The sequence below is a fragment of the Miniopterus schreibersii genome (genome assembly GCF_964146895.1).
Source record: "Miniopterus schreibersii genome assembly, chromosome: 1".
In the NCBI taxonomy this organism is placed as follows: Eukaryota; Metazoa; Chordata; class Mammalia; order Chiroptera; family Miniopteridae; genus Miniopterus; species Miniopterus schreibersii.
In genome coordinates, this window is record NC_138101.1 from 37,899,317 (window position 1) to 37,918,616 (window position 19,300).

At 36.5% G+C, this 19,300-nt stretch overlaps 1 protein-coding gene across 1 annotated transcript in view; it reads right to left on the reverse strand.

The window, feature by feature from the left end:
• Nucleotides 1-2,021: 2,021 nt before the first annotated feature.
• The window catches only part of LOC308563108 (transmembrane protease serine 11D-like), a gene marked incomplete at both ends in the record, with an annotated part of 34,988 nt that continues 17,709 nt past the window's right edge, over nucleotides 2,022-19,300 (reverse strand). The window contains 6 exons of the mRNA XM_081149846.1: nucleotides 2,022-2,183; nucleotides 5,311-5,453; nucleotides 6,841-7,100; nucleotides 8,865-9,042; nucleotides 17,647-17,685; nucleotides 19,093-19,250. Of these exons, the coding sequence (XP_081005972.1) occupies nucleotides 2,022-2,183; nucleotides 5,311-5,453; nucleotides 6,841-7,100; nucleotides 8,865-9,042; nucleotides 17,647-17,685; nucleotides 19,093-19,250 (940 nt within the window). The remainder of the gene's footprint in view (nucleotides 2,184-5,310; nucleotides 5,454-6,840; nucleotides 7,101-8,864; nucleotides 9,043-17,646; nucleotides 17,686-19,092; nucleotides 19,251-19,300) is intronic.

Genomic DNA, 19,300 nt, shown 5'->3' on the forward strand with positions numbered 1-19,300 from the left:
ACCTCCAAGTGCAAGAAAAGGCCAATTGTTTACTCTAAGCTTTCTTGGATTATTCTGACTCTTTCATCAGTTCTCTTCACTGTTTTAAACTTAGAAGGATTCAGTTTGTTTGCCATGTTTTTTTTATCGCTTAGCTTGTGTGTTTTCTATATGCTTAACAGGATTCTCCCTGGTATTTCTAACTTTCTGGCAATGAATGAGGGTGCTAGAAAGTTTCTGCTGGTGTTTCAATAAGTAATTGAGTTTGCTTTATATTCTAAATAAGTACTTTCCTTTATACAGCTTTCAATATATGGGAATAAACAAAAATATATTTGTAATTATGTGACAGCATGTGCACACACACACTCTCAAACACACCAACACAGGCACAAAAACCTGGTCCCCTTGGGGCATACTCTAAATTACCAGTTTAATGTTGTCCTCACAGGGTGCAGCAAGGGCGTGTCAAGCTGGATGCTTGCCTCAGTTATAGAGCTTGATTATAAGTGCCAAGCCTTTAGAGTCTAGTTGGCAGTTCTCTTATTGGAGAACCAATTAAATAAATTGTTTTGGATTGTCCTTCATAAATCATAACTTCCATAAATACTTAGGCAGGGAAATAATTTTTAAGATTTATTTGAAATAAAGTAAACCAACAATTTTTTAAATACATTTCACCAAGAGTTGGTTAAATTTTCAACTTCTTTTCCTTAAAAGTAAATGACTTCAATATAGGTCTTACAATTTTACGTGAGGAAATACAAGAAGTTTTCATCACAGTGCATGTGGTTGTTCTGCTACCCAGGTGTCATAAGTTAGCTTGTAGAAGGAGGAAGCCCTGACACATAGATGATCGTGCATAACCACGCTTTAGCTATGCTAGGATCCCATAACAATTCAGTAACATTCATGATTCAGACTATATAAATTGCTGTGCCATTAACTTTTAATGTATCTTATTTGATTTGTGTGTGTGTGTGTGTGTGTGTGTGTGTGTGAGAGAGAGAGAGAGAGAGAGAGAGAGAGAGAGAGAGAGTGAAGAAGAGAGGGAGAGAGAGAAAAAGGGAGAGAGAAAAGTTCCTTTATGTCTCTAAGATAATTTCATTGAAATTAAGCTTTCTCTTTTCCCTCATGACTTTCAATTCATTATTTGGGTTTAGGTATTGAGGATTCTTAAGCTCTCAAAAATAACTGCCACTAATGTTCTTAAGTTCTTAAAATTACTCTTACTTAGTTGTAAAAAAGCCTTGTGTGGTTGTAAGTTACCGGAGACAGTTGTATAGATGTATTTCATAAACTTCTTTATGGAGGAAATAAATTCTCTCCTTCACATAGATGAAGAATATATTTAATGAAAATTGTCATGAAGATTATTTGTAATTTTGGGGGTCTTTGTTGAGGAGTGAATGTTTTAGCTTTAATCTTAAGTGCCTGAAATTCATCAGTTAGCTTCTCTGGGAGCGTGCTCTTACAGGATAATTAAGATTGCTGTACAGTGTGTACAATAGCTATATATTTAATTTTAGGACTTAACACCCCTATAAAATATTGAGGAAGCAGAAATTTCAAATAAATAGTATTTTTCTTGCTTCAAGTTGTTCTTTCTGTCTTGAATCTTGTTCCACCACTTTTTTTGGGTTTTGACACTTTGCCTGCTTATCAGCTTCAGTGAGACCTCCTCAGGGAAGAGGCCTTTGGGAGCACAGACGTGTCCAGGTTCCTCTAAAATCCCCTCTTGAATACCTGTTTTCCTCACTACTGGGACTTACCACAACTGTAATACAATTCTTACTTGTCACTAGTTTTCTATCTTTCCCCTGGCATGCAGCCTCAGCACTATGCAGCTTTCATATGATTTTCTTGAGGAAAATATAAAGTGCATAGTAATAAGGAAAGATTAAATTGTTGGTGAAACCATATTTATGTAAGGGGTGTTCATAGGGCACTTGCAGTTTATTTTGCAGTTGAAAAGTGGAGTTTTCCAGTTTTTGATGGGCACACCTGCATACAGACTTTGCAACAGAGAGGCATTTATTGCACTAGATCCCAGTTTGTTGGGTTATCCAGTCTCGGTAGGCTGTGACTCGTGTGTACACTCCTGGCTTATCTGCCAGGCCACATTCTTGCCCCCAGCTTACAATCCCCACGAGGAACCAGAGCCGCCGAGAGTCCTGCTGTACTAGTGGGCCACCAGAATCACCCTGAAGGAGAAAGAAACAGAATAATTATTTCAGTGTGAAGACAACCCCAAAATATTATGGAGTTTATTTCTATGGCAGTGGAAGAAGTCATATCCATGATGACAGTAATGTTAGTCTGACATTTCCTGTCACGGTATTGTACCAAGTCATGGGAACATTACAAAAATCTTCCGAGGATGCACATTGTTCCTTCAGGAAGTGTGAGAAGAAGAAGAGCACGTTGCCCAGGCTCCTTCAGTTGCCCGGTTGACTGCCACTCATCACAATCTCTATGTCCTTTAGGGAGCCTTCCTGACCGTCTGTGCCGTTCTTCCCCACTGCCCCCTTCCACCTTCGGGCTGGATTAGTTTGTCACTGCCTGTGTTTCCGCATCTCACGTGTACCTTTTCCACTGCTGCTCCAGTATGTTACACAAGCCCATTGGAGTGCCTGTTTGAACTTGCTCCCACCGGGTCAGTTCCCCTCGTTGCAGCAGCTGAACACCTCTGCAACCCTCACTGCATTCATGATACTTGTTCAGTGTCTGTTTTTATGGTTATTCTGTAAAGTCCATCAGGGAAGGGGCGTATCCATCCAGGCACTGCTGTATCCTAAGCTTCTAGCCCACAGGAAATGCTAAGAAAACATTTGCTGAATGAGTGAGTTTTTAGAAGTCTCACTTATCCTTCTATTCCTAGTACCCTCCCTGCCTGGTATCATTAAAAAATGTCTTTTGGTGAATAAACAGAAAGATATGTATATGCCCATGAGTAAAATACTCCTCATGAAATACTCACCAGCCAATTATAATTATAAGCCAACCAGCAAATATGTGCAGATGCTCTCTGGTTAGGGAGACATTTTTAGTAGGTCCTGCATGCTGCATGATGGGATAAGTCTGTGAGTTCTGCAGTTAGATAGCCAGGATTTGAATCCTCCACTCACCAGCTATTTGACCTTCAGTAAAGCTATTTAATAGCTCCTTGTGCCTCAGTTTCCTCACCTGTAAATGTTTTTATGTGTTTAAATGAGTTTAACATATGTACTGCCTGGCATGTAGTCAGTACTAATAAAAGTCAGCTATTATTACCAAGTGTGCTTCTAGAATAGTTTGCTATTCATTTAACTGCTCTTAGTAGCTAGTTCTTCCATACCTGTTTAATTACTGGCGTAGGTGGGAAGCAGGGTCAGTGTGTGAATCACCAGCTTGCATGGCAAGCACTGCATCGAGCTGCTTGGCACCTGCCTCCTTCAGGTTATGCATACGTGCTTCAGTTAACGAATTCTCAGCACTTTTTCATCATTGTCTTTTTGCTGTTATTTCCTCTATAGTAAGAAATTTTTCTGTGTGATGTCTTAACCAAGAGTTGACAAGCAAATGTTAAAGTAAGAGGGATATGTCTTTTTTCCTGCATCTGACCAGCTTCACTGCCCGATTGCACAGACATTTGAGCTTGTGCCCTTTCTTCTAGACCATAGTTTTGCTGAGTGCAGGGAACATCATTGTTGTGTTAGCACAGTGTCTGATGCACAGAAACTAACTCATGTATTTTCTTTAAATGAAATGAATGAACAGAAATGAATAGGATATCATTAACTCTTACATAAAGTGCTATTTCTTCTTGAGGCACAAAGTCTATGCATTATAGTATTTCAGCTGAAAATCAGTGAGGCCTGGAGTAGAACACACTGGGAAGTGTCACGATGAGTTATGGCTTCAACTAGGCTTGGGGGCAGAGCTGAGTTGTATATGCAGAAGGTAAAGTGCTTCATGAGTAAAGCATGAATAACATCCTTTTATACTCATGTGTATCCCTAAGTCAGTTCTAATTAATGCTCTTGGTAGATCTGGAATTGTCAGTGCAGCGATGTGTTGCATATTTGATTGCTGAATTATCTGGAAAACTACTATGAAAGTTGAAAATTTGTTGTTAACAGGGCTAGCAATAAAAAAGAAGCTGTTAGGGGAGCAAGAAGCATTCTCTGCCATAAAGTCATATCCACTTAAAGGGAATAAATGGCCATGAGTAATGAACAGTATCTTGAAAACTGATAAACAATTCCCCTCACCTATACACAACTTGAAGTCAATAAAAATGTTTCATTTTGGGGAAAGTGTATGTGAATTGGGGCCTTCACAAAAGTTATGTAAGAACTACTTATTGATTTTTTAAAAAATGTGTGCATTAAATATAAAAGTAATGTTTAAGGAAAGAATAAATCTGGTGTTTCTGCATACAATTCCCAGGAAAACAGGAGCAAATTCCTCAAGAAAACAGATTGATTTTTCTTAATTCAAGAAATGTAATTTCTGATACTAAGAAGTTGTTGCTATTAATATATGGGGTTGGGTTCCATACGTAGGGATACAGTCTATTAAAATATATAACCACATCAATTATTTATATAACTTAATTAAAAATTTTAGTATTAAAATGTTATTTTAAAGGAATTTCATATTTATTGTTTGCATTTTTATATTTGGTTGAAAATTATAGGCTAGATCTAAATAGTGTTTTTGTTTTTCTCTCATTTGTGCTGTTTTATAATTTGAGAACTGTTGTAACTCAAGTAACAGCTTTTAAAATAAATTTTGTATCTTTAAGGTCCTGATACTCAGGTGTTATTTATATCTTAAAATCAATTATTGTCTGTGACTCTTAGATGAGTAATTAATTTATTTAAATCCTCATAGTGGTTAAAAGGTTGAGATTAAAGTTATTACTGCCAATGATCATGATCTAGGTTAATAACAATAAAAATAGATGAGATAGCTTATATTTCTTTGTTGCTTAGTATGTGCCCTACAAATTTAATCTCCATCTACTCTTTAGTAGTATGTAAAAACGTTAGATATTATTATTACTATCCTCATTTTATTGATAAAAGAATTGGTTATAGAAGTTACAGTATTTAAACTCAGGTCTGTCTGGTTCTTGAGTATGGATTAATCACTCTGCAATTTGGCTTCTCAAAATTAGTATTTCATGATAAATCAACTTCATAAAATAAATTTTATCTTTAAAATCTAAATGATACATTAGAGGATCAGGGCTGTGCATTTATCTCTATGCCTATCACAGTATCACATGCTAGTAAGAACTTACAAACTTGAATGAAGTCCTGGGCAGCATTGTCTTGAACTTACCCGGCAGGCGTCCACTCCACCTTGAGGCACTCCAGCACACAGCATTCCAGGCAAGACGGCTCCATTATAACTAGTGGGTGCGTTACATACATTATTACTTATTATGTAGACCCGTCCTTGCTGTAGTTCTCTCACTGTGTTGCCTGTTAATTATAAAGCAGAAAGGAAATGGACTTCAAAATAAATTAACGACTCCAAGGTGAATATGGGAAGGAATAAATGTACTCCAAACATTATTTCTTATTCAGAAAAAAAGGCTATTAAAGATGTACTTAGGAGCCTCTTCTCAGCAAAGTTACCTCTAAGGAGAGGAAGATAACCTTTTTACACAGATCAGTCTCCCTCTTTTGCTTTAGCTTTGTGATGTCTCAGACCTTAAGAGAAAAAAATAAATCTGCTATCTTAAAATTGTCTGGGAGCATGTAAATTATCTGCTGGCTTTGAATTAGAAAATTACATAATGAATAACCTTTAATCTAGCCACAAGGGAAACTAGTCTGGTTTCAGGGCTAAAGAAGTAATTTATTTTTTAAAAATACGCTTTTATTGATTTCAGAGAGAGGAAGGGAGAGGGAGAGAGAGAAACGTCAATGATGAGAGAGTCATTGATCAGCTGCCTCCTGCATGCCCCCTACTGGGGATCAAGCCCAAAACCCAGGCATGTGCCCTGATGGGGAATCAAAGTGTACATGACCTCCTGGTTCATGGGTTGACGCTCAACCACTGAGCATACTGGCCGGGCAAGAACTAATTTATTTTATATTGATGTTCCCTAAAATGGCACTGCTATTTTGTCGACTGGCACAAATTTTCATATACTACACCAAATGACTTTGGGCCATCGGAACACAACAAAATATTATCTTGGACAATTAAATTTTTGTGTTTTTCTGGAGAGGCTTCTACAACATGGATAAAAACCCATGAAAATTGTGAATGCTATTTTTCCACTCCCTGGCTGATGATACTCTCGTTTCCCCCTTGGCCCTATTTGCTCCCTCATATTGCCCTCATATTTATTTCCATTTTATTCATTCAATAAATAAATCTGAGCAATGCACATAGAGTGTCTTGCTTGAGGCAGGATTTATTTTATCCCAGAATACCTTAAATGGCTTTTAATAGCTGAAAAAGTATTAAAACCTTAGAGAACACTTAGCCAAATCCTCTTTTTAAAAAATGTTTTATTTTTTATAGGGGAACCATTTGAGTCACAGGGAGTCTCCGCATCATTGAAGAACTCATGTTCTTTTTTTTTTTAATCACTTTATATTTTCCTATGAAGAACTCACATTTCTTTATCACTTTATTTTACGTTTTCCTATGCGTTTGGGAATTCTCCATAGTAGCTAGGGGCATTGCTTTGCTTTGCTGAGGAAACTCAGGAATAACTACAGTCGAGACTGACCAGAATATAGGATGGATATGTCTATAGAATCTATCTTTCAGGTGTTCCCTAATTTTAAAAAATTATATAATAGCAAGTACCAGGAGATTTTGTTTTTGTTTTATTTTTCCTGAGATACTTACCACCAAATGATTGAGATCCCCATCCTGTTACATAAGCAGTGGAACCAGGTGAAACATTCTGGGTAGCCTCTGGGAGACACACCCTATGGATATTTTTGGTAAAGGGGACAGCTCCATCAAGTTTCACAACGGCAATATCGTTTTCATGAGTTACAAAGTTATAATTGTTATGGATCAAAATAGTGTTTATCCTTTTTCTCTGTGCAGGAAATGCTATGGAAATACCAAATGTGGCAGTCCATTGACGAGGATCAGAGTGGCTAAAAAAAAAAAAAAAAAAAGGAAACCATGGATTTGAATAGGGAATTTGATAACATTTCAAATATTTGGACTGTGTGTTTGTTACCCCACACCACCATCTAGAAACTGATTGATCAACCTCTGCTCACTACGTATTTCTGTATTATGTAGCTAGCAATTGAATTTAACTCTTCCCTGGCACAATTCACGGTCATTTGTCTAAGGAAACATAGAAAGATTTTAGAAAAGATATCTTAGGTTGGTGAAAATCTTGGTGCTTTTCTGTTCCAGCGAAGACATTCTGATACTTTAATGTGCCCTCGTTGATGTCTCCCTTTTCTGGATCCTCCCATCCAAGCAACTTAGAAGTCTCAAATAATGTCCACTTTAGTTTTAACTCATTTCTCCCAATCTTTTTTAAAATTAATTTCAGAGAGAGGAAGGGAGAAGGAGAGAGAAAAAACGTCAGTGATGAGAGAGTCACTGATCGGCTGCCTCTTGCAATCCCCCTATGGGGGACTGAGCCACAACCCAGGGCATGTGGCCTGATCAGGAATCGAACCATGATCTCCTGGTTCATGGGTGCACACTCAACCACTGGGCCACACCAGCCAGGCTCTTCCAATCTTTGTTTTTTTCCTTTCCTTGCCTTTAGCTAAAAGCTACACTTAAACAGTAGTGATGAAAAGGGGCCTCCCATCTTATTAGATGATGAATGATTTTTCTGTACTAAGTGTGACCCTTGTTGAAGATTTTTGTGCATATGTGTGTGTACATGTGTGGGGGGAGAGAGAAAGAGAGTGAGAGTGGGAGCAAAAGTACTCACTATTATAAAAAAAAAAAAAAGTAGAGCATTATCTTCGTGACATAGAAATTGGGGCTTTATAGTATAAACTCCCAAAACACAATGCTTGTGTCTATGATAGGGTGGGTCTGAACCTAGCAAGTTTTAGTCACACTAAAGTCTGAAGATCTTCTATTATGAGCAGTGAGACCTTTTCTTTATGCCAATAGAATAAGTTTATGTATCCTACTATCCACTGGCAGTTTATTACTCTAATCATGTTGGCAATAACCTTTATTCCCATCAATGAAGAATTCTCTGTAAGTTTAAATTCATTTTATTTATGTTACTCCCTGTAATAGATCATTATTTCTGTGTATGTTTACCTCCAACATTAGAATTTAGTCTCCCTTGAAGTACGGGAAGTTTGTTTAATTAGTTTCTAAAGTAGATAACACTGTGCTCATAGCAGACACCCGATTTTTTGAAAGAATAAATTAATGGCATTAGGCAGTCTGAGGTCAGCCATCAGTCTGTTGATTAGCTTACATGATGTAATGTGCACATTTTTTGCAACACTCTGTTGTGCTAACATTTAACATGTTTGCATTAGCGTATTTAATCCTACCAATAACACTAAGACATAGATAACAGTATGTCCCTATTTGCCCCTAATTTGAAAAAATAATAAAAAAGAGGCTTGTGGAGGTTCACAAATTTCCTAACCTTTGTAGCTTAGACTTAAACATTCTGACATATAAATCTTTGTTATTTAACATGATGACATACTATTACCTGAAATAGAGAAATAGGAATAAATTAGCAAGCTGAAGGTGAAAAAATATTTTTGCTATCATGAATAGGAAGAAAATACTCAATTTTTTTTGCATTGAATTATTTCTCACTCAGTGTAATCATGGTTAGTCCTTGGGGTATGGGTGGAGTCCTCATGTATACATCTTTCCTAGTTGTGCCAGATGGATAGGTACTGTGGCCTCACCTTCGGAAGCAGTGAGCTGCTGTCAGGATCCATGTCTTACTGATCAGGATGCCTCCACAGAAGTGGACGTTATTCAGCTGTAGACTCACTTGCCATGGCCAGTCTCCTTCCTCAGCCTTGATGCCTCCCATGACTCTCTCTTCAGACAATGTTATTAGGTTCGGATGGGCCCCACATTCTAATGGGAAAAAGGCATTAATGTTCTGGGGATATCATCATTCATTTACTTTTGGGAGATATTGCAAGAGTTCGTCACTTATGGCTTTTATGTATTCTGTCTTTTATGTATTCTTTCCCAGGACATGCTAGTCTTTCTAAAAGCATGATCGATATGCTATATTTTTAGAGTACTTATGTGACTACTGTTGCCTATAAAGTGAATTTTAGAGAACATTTCTGAACTTAATTGGCATGTGGCTTCAAATTCTGGATCAGCTTCAGAGTTCTCTGGAATTCCTCATGAGCTGGGGTCACGATAGGTCAGTGTTGAATGCACCAGCACAGATCACAGGTTCACTAGGAAGTTTCTGTCTTTGTAGCCTTGCTTTTTAGACTGTGGTCTGTGATCTGCAGTATGGGCACCCCTGGGAGCTATTAAAAATGTTGACACTGTATGGAAACAACCTAAGTGTCTGTCAGTGGATAAATGGATCAAGAAAATGTAATACACACACATACAGGAATAATGGAATAATATTTAGCCTTAAAAAGAAGGAAATCCTGCCATTTGCAACATTGATGAACCTAGAATGGGTTGTGTTAAGTACAATGAGCCAGACAAAAACAACTACTGCACGGGATCACATGTGGAATCTTAAAAAGAAAAGTCAAATTCATAGAAACAGAGAGTAGAAAGTAGTTGTCAGGGGCTGGGGTGTGGGGTAAATAAGGAAAGTTTGGTAAAAGGGTATAGACTTTCAGCCATAAGGTGAGTATGGTCTGAGGATCTAATGTATAACATGGTGACTACAGTTGATTAAACTGTTTTGTATAATTGAAATTTGCTAAGAGAATAGACCTTAAATGTTCTTACCAAAAAAGGAGGGGGAGGGGTAAATATATGATAGGATGGATGTGTTAATTAACTAGATAGGGGAATCTTTTTAATATGTGTATGGCATGATATCATACACTTTATGTTTCATCTTACAATTTTATTTGTCAATTATACCTCAAATCTGGGGAATAAAAAGAAATGTTGAATATTGACTCTCAAACCCACACTAGGGAACAAATCAGAAATGACATTTCCCCTCCACTTTTTTGAGGAATAATTGATAAATGTAATTGTATATGTTTAAAGCATATAGTGTGATGAGTTGATATACATATATATTGTTGAATAATGACCAAGATCAAGATAATTAAGACATCCATTACCCCACATAGTGAACTCTTTTGTATGTGTGTGTGTGGTGAGAATGCTTAAGATCCTGTCACTCTAGAGTATGTTTTGTGGACTTAAAGTAATTCCTTTGCAAATAATTCCTTGAAAGTTGCTGAGAGTAGATCTTAAGCATTCTTACCACACACACACAAAAGGTTTATTTAAACATGTTCACCTGAAACTAATATAAAATAATATTGAATATGAACTGTAACTGAAAGAAATTTAAAAAGTAAAAAGAAACAATGAAACAAAAACATCTTAAGAGAGCGCATGATCACTCCAATGGCCAAAGCTGAAATGAGCTGGGGTGGGTCAGTCACTCAGTGCCTCTCAATTCCCAATCCTATGATATATTTCCTCTTGTTTATTACTGAGAAATTAGAGTTATATCACCACCAACAATTTCTATTGCTGGACAAGCTCTAAGGTAGTGACACTGCTTCAATATAACAATCATCAAAAGGCAATTTTTTTTCCCTAACAGACTTCTGAAATAGAGAAGCGCCAGACTTCCATTAAGAATGTACCTGGAACATAGGTTCCTTTAATGTACCTCCAACAAAATCCTCAAGAAATTTACTTAAGCACATTTTTCATTAAAATGAAGCATGAATTAAATATAATGAAGTTGAAAAACACCCATAGAGATAGCATTATCTTGTAACATCACTTAAGTATCTGAAATAGGCCAGCTATCAGTACATTAGTTTTTTTTTAATTAACTGAAAGTGAGGATTTTTATTTTTTATTACATTTATTGGGGTGACATTGAGTAATATGATTATATAGGTTTCAGGTGTGGGTTTCTATGTTACAAGATCTGTATATTTCACTGTGTGCATACCACCCAAAGTGAAATCTTCTCCCATCACCATATATTAGGACCCCCTTCACCACCCACCCCCTTCCCTCTGGCAACCACCACACTGCTGTTTGTGTGCATGAGTTTCAGTTTTATATCCCACATATGAGTGAAATCATTTGGTCCTTAGCTTTTCCTAACTGACTTATTTCACTTAGCATAGTATTCTCAAGGTCCGCCTGTGTTGTTGCAAATGGGAGTATTTCATCTTTTCTTGTGGCTGAGTAGCGTCCATTGAGTACATGTCCCACATCTTCTCCAGTCCTCTATCGCGGGGCACTTTGATTGTCTCCATGTCTTGGCCACTGTGAATAATGCTGCAATGAACACGGGGTGCATATGTCTTTGCAAATACACGATTTTGAGTTTTTTCAGGTATGTACCCAGGAGAGGGATTGCTGGGCCATATGGTAACTCTATTCCTAATTTTTTGAGGAATTGCCAGACTGCTTTCCATAATGGTTGTACCATCTACATTCCCACCAGTAGTGAATGAGGGTTCCCTTTTCTCCACAGCCTCTCCAACACTTGTTATTGCTTTTTTTATTGATAACAGCCATTCTAACAGGTGTGAGGCGGTATCTCATTGTAGTTTTGATTTGCATTTTCCTAATTGTTAGTGAAGTTGAGCATCATTTCATATATCTATTGGTTGTTTGTATGTCTTCTTGGGAGAGGTGTCTGTTCAGGTCCTCTGCCCACTTTTTGATTGGCTTGTTTGTTTCTTTGGTGTTGAGTTTTATGAGTTCTTTATATATTTTGGAAATTAAACCTTTATCAGAGCTACTGTTTATAAATACCATCTCCCATCTGGTTGGCTGCCTCTTTGCATTGTTGTCAGTTTCTTTTGCTGTGCAGAAGCTTTTTAGTTTGATATAGTCCCATTCATTTATTTTTGCCTTTACTTCCCTTGCCTTTGGGGACAAGTTCATAAAGTGTTCTCTATGACCAAGGTTCATAAGTTTGGTACCTATGTTTTCTTCTATGTAACTTATTGTTTCGGGTCTTATGTTTAGGTCTTTGATTCATTTTGAGTTAATTTTTGTACATGGGGATAAGCTGTAATCCAGTTTCATTGTTTTGCATGTGGCTTTCCAGTTTTCCCAGCACCGTTTATTGAAGAGACTACCTTTACTCCATTATGTGTTTCCGGCTCCTTTGTAAAAAATTATCTGCCCATATACATGTGGTTTCATATCTGGACTCTCTATTCTGTTCCACTGATCCATTTGTTTCTCTGCCAATACCATGCTGTTTTGATTATTGTAGCTCTGTAGTATAATATGAAGTCAGGTAGCATGATACCTCCAGCTTTGTTCTTTTTTCTCCGGATCGCTTTGGCTATCAAGGTCTCTTGTGGTTCCATAAATTTCTGATGATTTCTCATTCTATTTCTTTAAGAAATTATATAGGGATTTTCATGGGGATTGTATTAAATCTGTATATTGCTTTGGGTAATATGGCCATTTTAACTATGTTGATTCTTCCACTACACGAACATGGGATATTTTTCCATTTTGTTGTGTCTTTTTCCATCTCTTTTAATAATGCTTTGTAGTTTTCAGTATATAGGTCTTTCATGTTGTTTATTAAGTTTATTCCTAGGTATTGTATTATTTTGGTTGCAACTGCAAAAGGAATTGTTTTTTTCATTTCTTTTTCTGAAATTATGTTGTTAGTATACAGGAAAGCAATGGATTTTTGTTACATTGATTTTGTATCCTGCAACTTTACAGTATTTGTTCATTGTTTCTAATAGTTTTTTTAGTGGAGTCTTTAGGTTTTCTCTATACAGAATCATGTCATCTGCAAAAAGTGATAGTTTTACTTCTTCCTTCCCTATTTGGATGCCTTTTATTTCTTTTTCTTGCCTTATTGCTCCAGCTAGGACTTCCAGAACTATGTTGAATAAGAGTGGTGAGAGTGGACATCCTTGCCTTGTTCCTGATCTTAGAGGGAAAGCTTTCAGTTTTTCACCACTGAGTATATTAACTGAGGGTTTATCATATATGGCCTTTATTATGTTAAGGTACTTTCCTTCTATTCTTATTTTATTGAGTGTTTTAATCATAAATGGATGTTGTATCTTATCAAATGCTTTTTCTGCATCTATTGATAAGATCATATGATTTTTATCCTTTCTTTTGTTAATGTAGTGTATTACATTGATTAATTTACATATGTTGAGCCATCCTTGTGTCCCTGGAATGAACCCCACTTGATTGTGACATATTATTTTTCTGATGTACTTTTGTATTTAATTTGTTAGTATTCTGTTTAGGGTTTTTTACATCTGTATTCATCAGAGATATTGGCCTGTAGTTTTCTTTTTGTGTGTTATCCTTGCCATGTTCTGGTGTTAGAGTTATATTAGCCTCATAAAATATGTTTGGAAGTATTGCCTCTTCTTCAAATTTTTGGAAGAGTTTGAGAAGGATAGATTTTAAATCTTCTTTGAATGTTTGGTAGAATTCACTAATAAAGCCATCTGGTCCTGGACTTTTATTTTTAGGGAGGTTTTTGATGGTTGTTTCAATTTCCTCATTGCTGATTGGTCTATTTAGATTTTCCAGTTCTTTATGATTTAGTCTAGGAAGATTGTCTATTTCTAGGTACTTATCCATTTCTTCTACGTTATTGAATTTTTTGGCATATAGTCTTTCATAACAGTACGATCCTTTGTATACCTGTGTTGTCTGTGCTGACTTCTCCTTTCTCATTTCTGATTTTGTTTATATGGGTCTTTTCTCTTTCTTCCTTAGTGAGCCTAGCCAGGGGTTTGTCAATTTTATTAATCTTTTCAAAGAAGCAGTTCTTTGTTTTATTAATTTTTTTGTATAGCCTTTTTGTTCTCTATTTCATTCAATTCTGATCTAATTTTTCTTATTTCCTTTCTTCTGCTGACTTTGGGTTGATTTTGTTCTTCTTTTACTAGCTCTTTAAGATGTGATATTAGGTTATTTACTTGGGATTTCTCTCATTTCTTGAAATAAGCCTATAATGATATAAACTTCCCTCTTATTATTGCCTTTGCTGCATCCCGGAAATTCCTATGTATTGTATTGTCTTTCTCATTTGCCTCTGTATATCTTTTTATTTCACCTTTTATTTCTTCTTTGACCCAGACTTTTTTAGTAGTATGTTGCTTAATCTCCCTGTATTTATGGTTTTGTTTACTTCCTTTTGGAAGTTGATTTCTAACTTCAAGGCATTATGGTCGGAGAATATGTTTGGTATAATTTCCATCTTCTTGAATTTGTTGATGCTAGTTCTGTGACTCAACATATGCTCTATCTTTGAGAATGAATATTCCATGTGCACTGGAGAAGAATGTATAATCTGATGTCCTGGGATGAAAGGCTCTGTAAATGTTAATTATGTACATTTAGTCTAGTGTTTCATTTAAGGCTGATATTTCTTTATTAATTTTCTGTTTTGTTGATCAGCCTAGAGCTGTCAATGGAGTATTAAGGTCCCGAACTATGATTATGCTTTGGTCTATTTCTCCCTTTAGTTCTGTGAGTAGTTGCTTTAAATATTTCAGTGCTCCCAGGTTTGGTGAATGTATATTAAGAAGTGTTATATTTTCTTGATGTAGTGTCCCCTTTATCATTATAAAGTGTCAATCTTTGTCTCGTGTCATTTTTACTTCTTGAAATTTCTTTTGTCAGATATAATTATGGCTATACCTGTTTTTTGGTGGATGTTATTTGCTTGGAGAATCATTTTCCACCCTTTTGCTTTGAATCTACCTTTGCCTTTGCAGCTTAGATGTGTCTCTTGTAGGCAGCATATGGTTGGGTTTTGTTATTTGATCCACTCTGCTACTCTGTGCCTCTTTATTGGTGAATTTAGACCATTTACATTTAGGGTAATTATTGATGTAGGAGGATTTCCTGTAGCCATGTTATCTTTCATTTCTGGTAGCTCTGTGCCTCCATTGGTTCTTTTCCTTTGTGCTTCTGTATGTTTTTGTTTGGTGGTGTTTCATACTTCTTTCCTCTATGTCCTCTTTTTTAAAGCTATGTGTGCTGGTTTGGGGATTTTTGTGTTGGTTACCGTTAGGTTTATAAAAAATAAAGTTGCATATATATAATTTTTTTTTCTTTCGAGTGCATCTGATGTTCATTCTTCTTTGCCAGTTCAGACCTTTATTCCCTCTGCTTTTACGTTTTTGTTGTCACAAATTATCCCTGTTTAGGGTGTAAGTTTTTTGGTGATCTTACTCGTAGTGTTGTCACCTTATGTTCTTTGTTTCAGGTAGAATAACTCCCTTGAGTATTTCTTGCAATGGGGGTTTTCTGGCGATAAAATCCATCGGCTTCTATATGTCTGGGAACATCTTTATTTCTCTTTCATATTTAAAGGATAATTTTGCTGTATATATTATCTGTGGCTGATAATTTCTCTCTTTCAGACCTTTGAATACTTGGTTCCATTCTATTCTGGCTTGTAGAGTCTCTGCTGAGAAGTCGGATGAAATTCAGATTGGTTTTCTTTTGTAGGTCACTTCCTTCTTTTCCCTGGCTGCTTTGAGAATTTTTTTTTTTTTGTCATTAATTTTTTACAGTTTTAATACTATGTGCCTTGGAGAGGGCCTCTTTGGACTGAGGTAGTGAGGTGTTCTGTTTGCTTCTTGGATTTGAGGATCTAGTTCTTTCCATAGGTTTGGGAAGTTTTCATCCACTATTTGTTTGAATAGACTTTCCATTCCCTTCTGCTAGAATGCCTATTATTCTAATATTACTTTTTTTCTAATGGATTTATATAGTTCTCATAGAGCTCTTTCATTTTTATTTATGCTCAGGTCTCTCTCTTCTTCCCTCTGCATCATTTCTAGATTCTTATCTTCAAAATCACTAATTCTTTCCTCCATCTGGTTGACTCTGTTTCTATGCTCAGAAGCTCATTCTTAATCTCCTTAATTGCTTGCTTAAAGTCCAGGATATCTGATTGGTTCTTTTTTAAAGTTTCAATCTCTGTGGTAAAGTTTTTTTGTTTTTTTTTTCATTAATTTGTTTTCTGAGTGTACTGAATTGCCTATCTGTATTTTCTTTCATCTCATTGAGTATTTTCAGAACTGCAATCTTGAAATCTCTGTCATTTATATCACATATTTCCATGTATTCCAGCTTCCTTTCTGGGGTGTTTTTATTTTCTTTCTGATCCTCTTCACTATCATGGTTATTCATGATTTTTGCTATTCTCCTTTGTCTAGGCATAAATGTCCCTTTTATAGTAGCATTCTCTGAAGAGGTCTTTCTACTACTTTCCAGTAGATGGTGCTGAATCATAAGATTTATTTATTTATTTTTTTAACCTCTGAGCTCCCAGACTTGACCACCACAACTTCTGTAGGACAGTACAGCCTTGCTGCTTGGGAGTCAGATTTTTTAGCCCTCACTAAGCACCTGGGGATCAGTCACAGAGGGAAATAGTGGTTCTACTGCAGTAGCTCTTGGTTTACAAATAATATGCTCCTTGACCTGACATTGAGGGCAACAGGAGGCAAGTTTGTTTTGGGAGTCCAAGGGGCAGCACGGCTCTGTTTTTCCATTTCTTTGTCCGAAACAGCACCACCTGACGGTGGACAGCATGTGGCAGAACCCTGTGCTCTGTCAGGCATCTGCTGGCTTAGTCACTGCTCTGCTAGCACTGCTGGGCTGCCCCCTGCAGCTCTCTTTTCCTCCCAGCTGAAGGAAGCACTAAGCACCGGCTACTGCCTGCGCCCAGCTGCAGGGCTGTGTCTGAGTTTTACTCCCTTCTTGTCTCCCTGTTTATTCCTGGTTGCCCCCCTTTAGATGTGTCAATGTTTAGGTCTCTCAGGTGTGCCTCTGTATTGAGTAGGGAATTCTTTGTTGAATTATAGTTGGTTAATTTGTTGAAATTTCAGGGAGAGAGGCCAATGGGATCTCTCATGCTGCCATTCCTCTGATGTCACTAAACTATTTTCTAACTACACTTTATCAGCAGAGAAGTAAACTGCTGTTTTCTAGTGATTACATTTCTGCTCTCCTGGCCTGAGAGTATACAGAATGACACTGGAAAGTAGCGACTTTTCCTTTAGGTTAATGACATAAAATTGACAACTCTTTTTATAATTTTAAAAAATTATACTTTATAATGAACTTAAATCCACAACAAAGCAAACTATTGTAGTGGTTAGGAGAAGCCATATAAATGATGTCACCAAACATAATTTACACTTTTATAGAAATGCACCATAGGATCAGGGCAGGAAAAGCTTCCCAAAGCTGCCAAGAAATTTTTCATGAGGTCACACTCAGTGCAGATTGAGTGGAATGCCACTGCTACCTCTCTTTTCCTCTGAAAAGAGGGGAAAACTTGAGTAGCACTCTATGGGCCAATGGAATCAACAATGTCTTATCTCAACAATAGTCCATGTGAGTGAACTAAAGAATAAAGATAACACCTCAAAAGACACTGCTTTGGCAAAGGGCACAAATGAATAGACCACTTACTCTTTATATTCTGGTAAACCATATTTACAAAATAATTTTAAAAGTTACCTTGATTGAACATTTCTACTGTATCCTGGTCAGTAAGAGCTGGCATCAAAAAACAAAAGAGTGAGAGTCAGATTAATATATTAAGGACTATATAACTTTTTTTTTATATCTTTATTGATTTCAGAGAGAGAAAGGAAGAGGGAGAGAGAGAGATAGAAACATCAATGATGAGGGAGTCATTGATCGGCTGCAGCCTGCAACCCAGGCATGTGCCCTGACCGGGAATCAAACCCCAATCTCCTGGATCCTAGGTCGACGCTCAATTGCTGAGCTACGACTGGCTGGGCTGACTGTGTATCATCTTATTTTAATTTCTTAAAGGGTAGCCCTCAGATAACCATATTCAGAAATACTTAGAGAGCTGCTAAAATGCAGAATCCTGGGTTCCTCATTTAGTAATGACACCACTTCCACCAGTAGTTAGACATCTGAAATGATCTTATAACACTTTCTTTCTTGTACTTTTCACATCTTACTGGTTTCCAGATTTTGTACTTTCTAGCCTCTAATTCTCCTTTGAATTAGTCCCATCCTCCCCATCCTGTTGGCCACTGCTTTAATTTATGCTTTCATCATTTGACACCTACACTCTTACAATAACCTTCAAACTGGATTCCCTGCCTCCACTTTGCACTTTTCCATGCATCCACCTCTACTTTACCAGACTGATTTTTCTAAAAATGTATGTCAGGTTATATCTTTCTCTGCTTGAAATCTTTTAATGATAAATCAGTTCCTTATTTCCTATAAGGTAAATCTAAACTCAAGACAGGTTATCACACTCTTTAAAATCAATTTATGCAAACTTATTCACTGCCAGAAGTTTCACATTTGCTTTTTACATGTCAGAGGAGCTAAAAAATCCTTTTGGAGTCAGGAAATAAAAAGAGCTGACCACTGCTTTTCCTCCTTTGAACAAGAGAGACTTGACTTCAAATCCCAACTCCCTGGGATGGAAGAAAATGGATGTAGATTCAAGAAAGTCATAAGTAGAGATGCTTTCCAGAGAAAATATAGGGATATTGCTAAACCTCCTAATTTCCTTCTCTATTCTACAAGTATTTACCAGACACCTTACAGCTGCATGCTCTCTTCTGGGTGAGGTGATCATTAAATTGTCCTCTGACCTTGAGAAGCTATTTACCATTCCTGCAACATACCTACAAATTGAACATCTGAAAACAACAATCCTCATAAGAAGTATTGAAAGAGAAAATAAATAATTTGTAGCAAATAAAATTTACTGTATGAGTGCTAAATGATTTTTTAAACTTTAGAATGTTTTATATTAGAGGGCTACATATTATATTTAGCTTTATAGTGTATTGTTTTCATAAAGTTTAATTCCAAGGAAAAAAAAAGTTAGTCTCTTATTAATTTAAAATGTAGTTTAAGTTACATTGAAGGACTTATGGAAATAAAATGCTATATAAAAATGGTACTTGCATGTTATCTCAGTCGAAGGGTTTATTTCCAAGTTTTCAAACTTATTCGGTATTTGAAGTAAAACAGACTCAATTCTGCTTTTCATTGATGCTGCATTGTTATTTCTAGAGAATTTAAATTTCATAACAATTTCTGCCATCACACCACTGCTGTTTGGCCTGAAAACCATAAACATATTTTTTAAATGGATAAAAATGATAATTTTTTG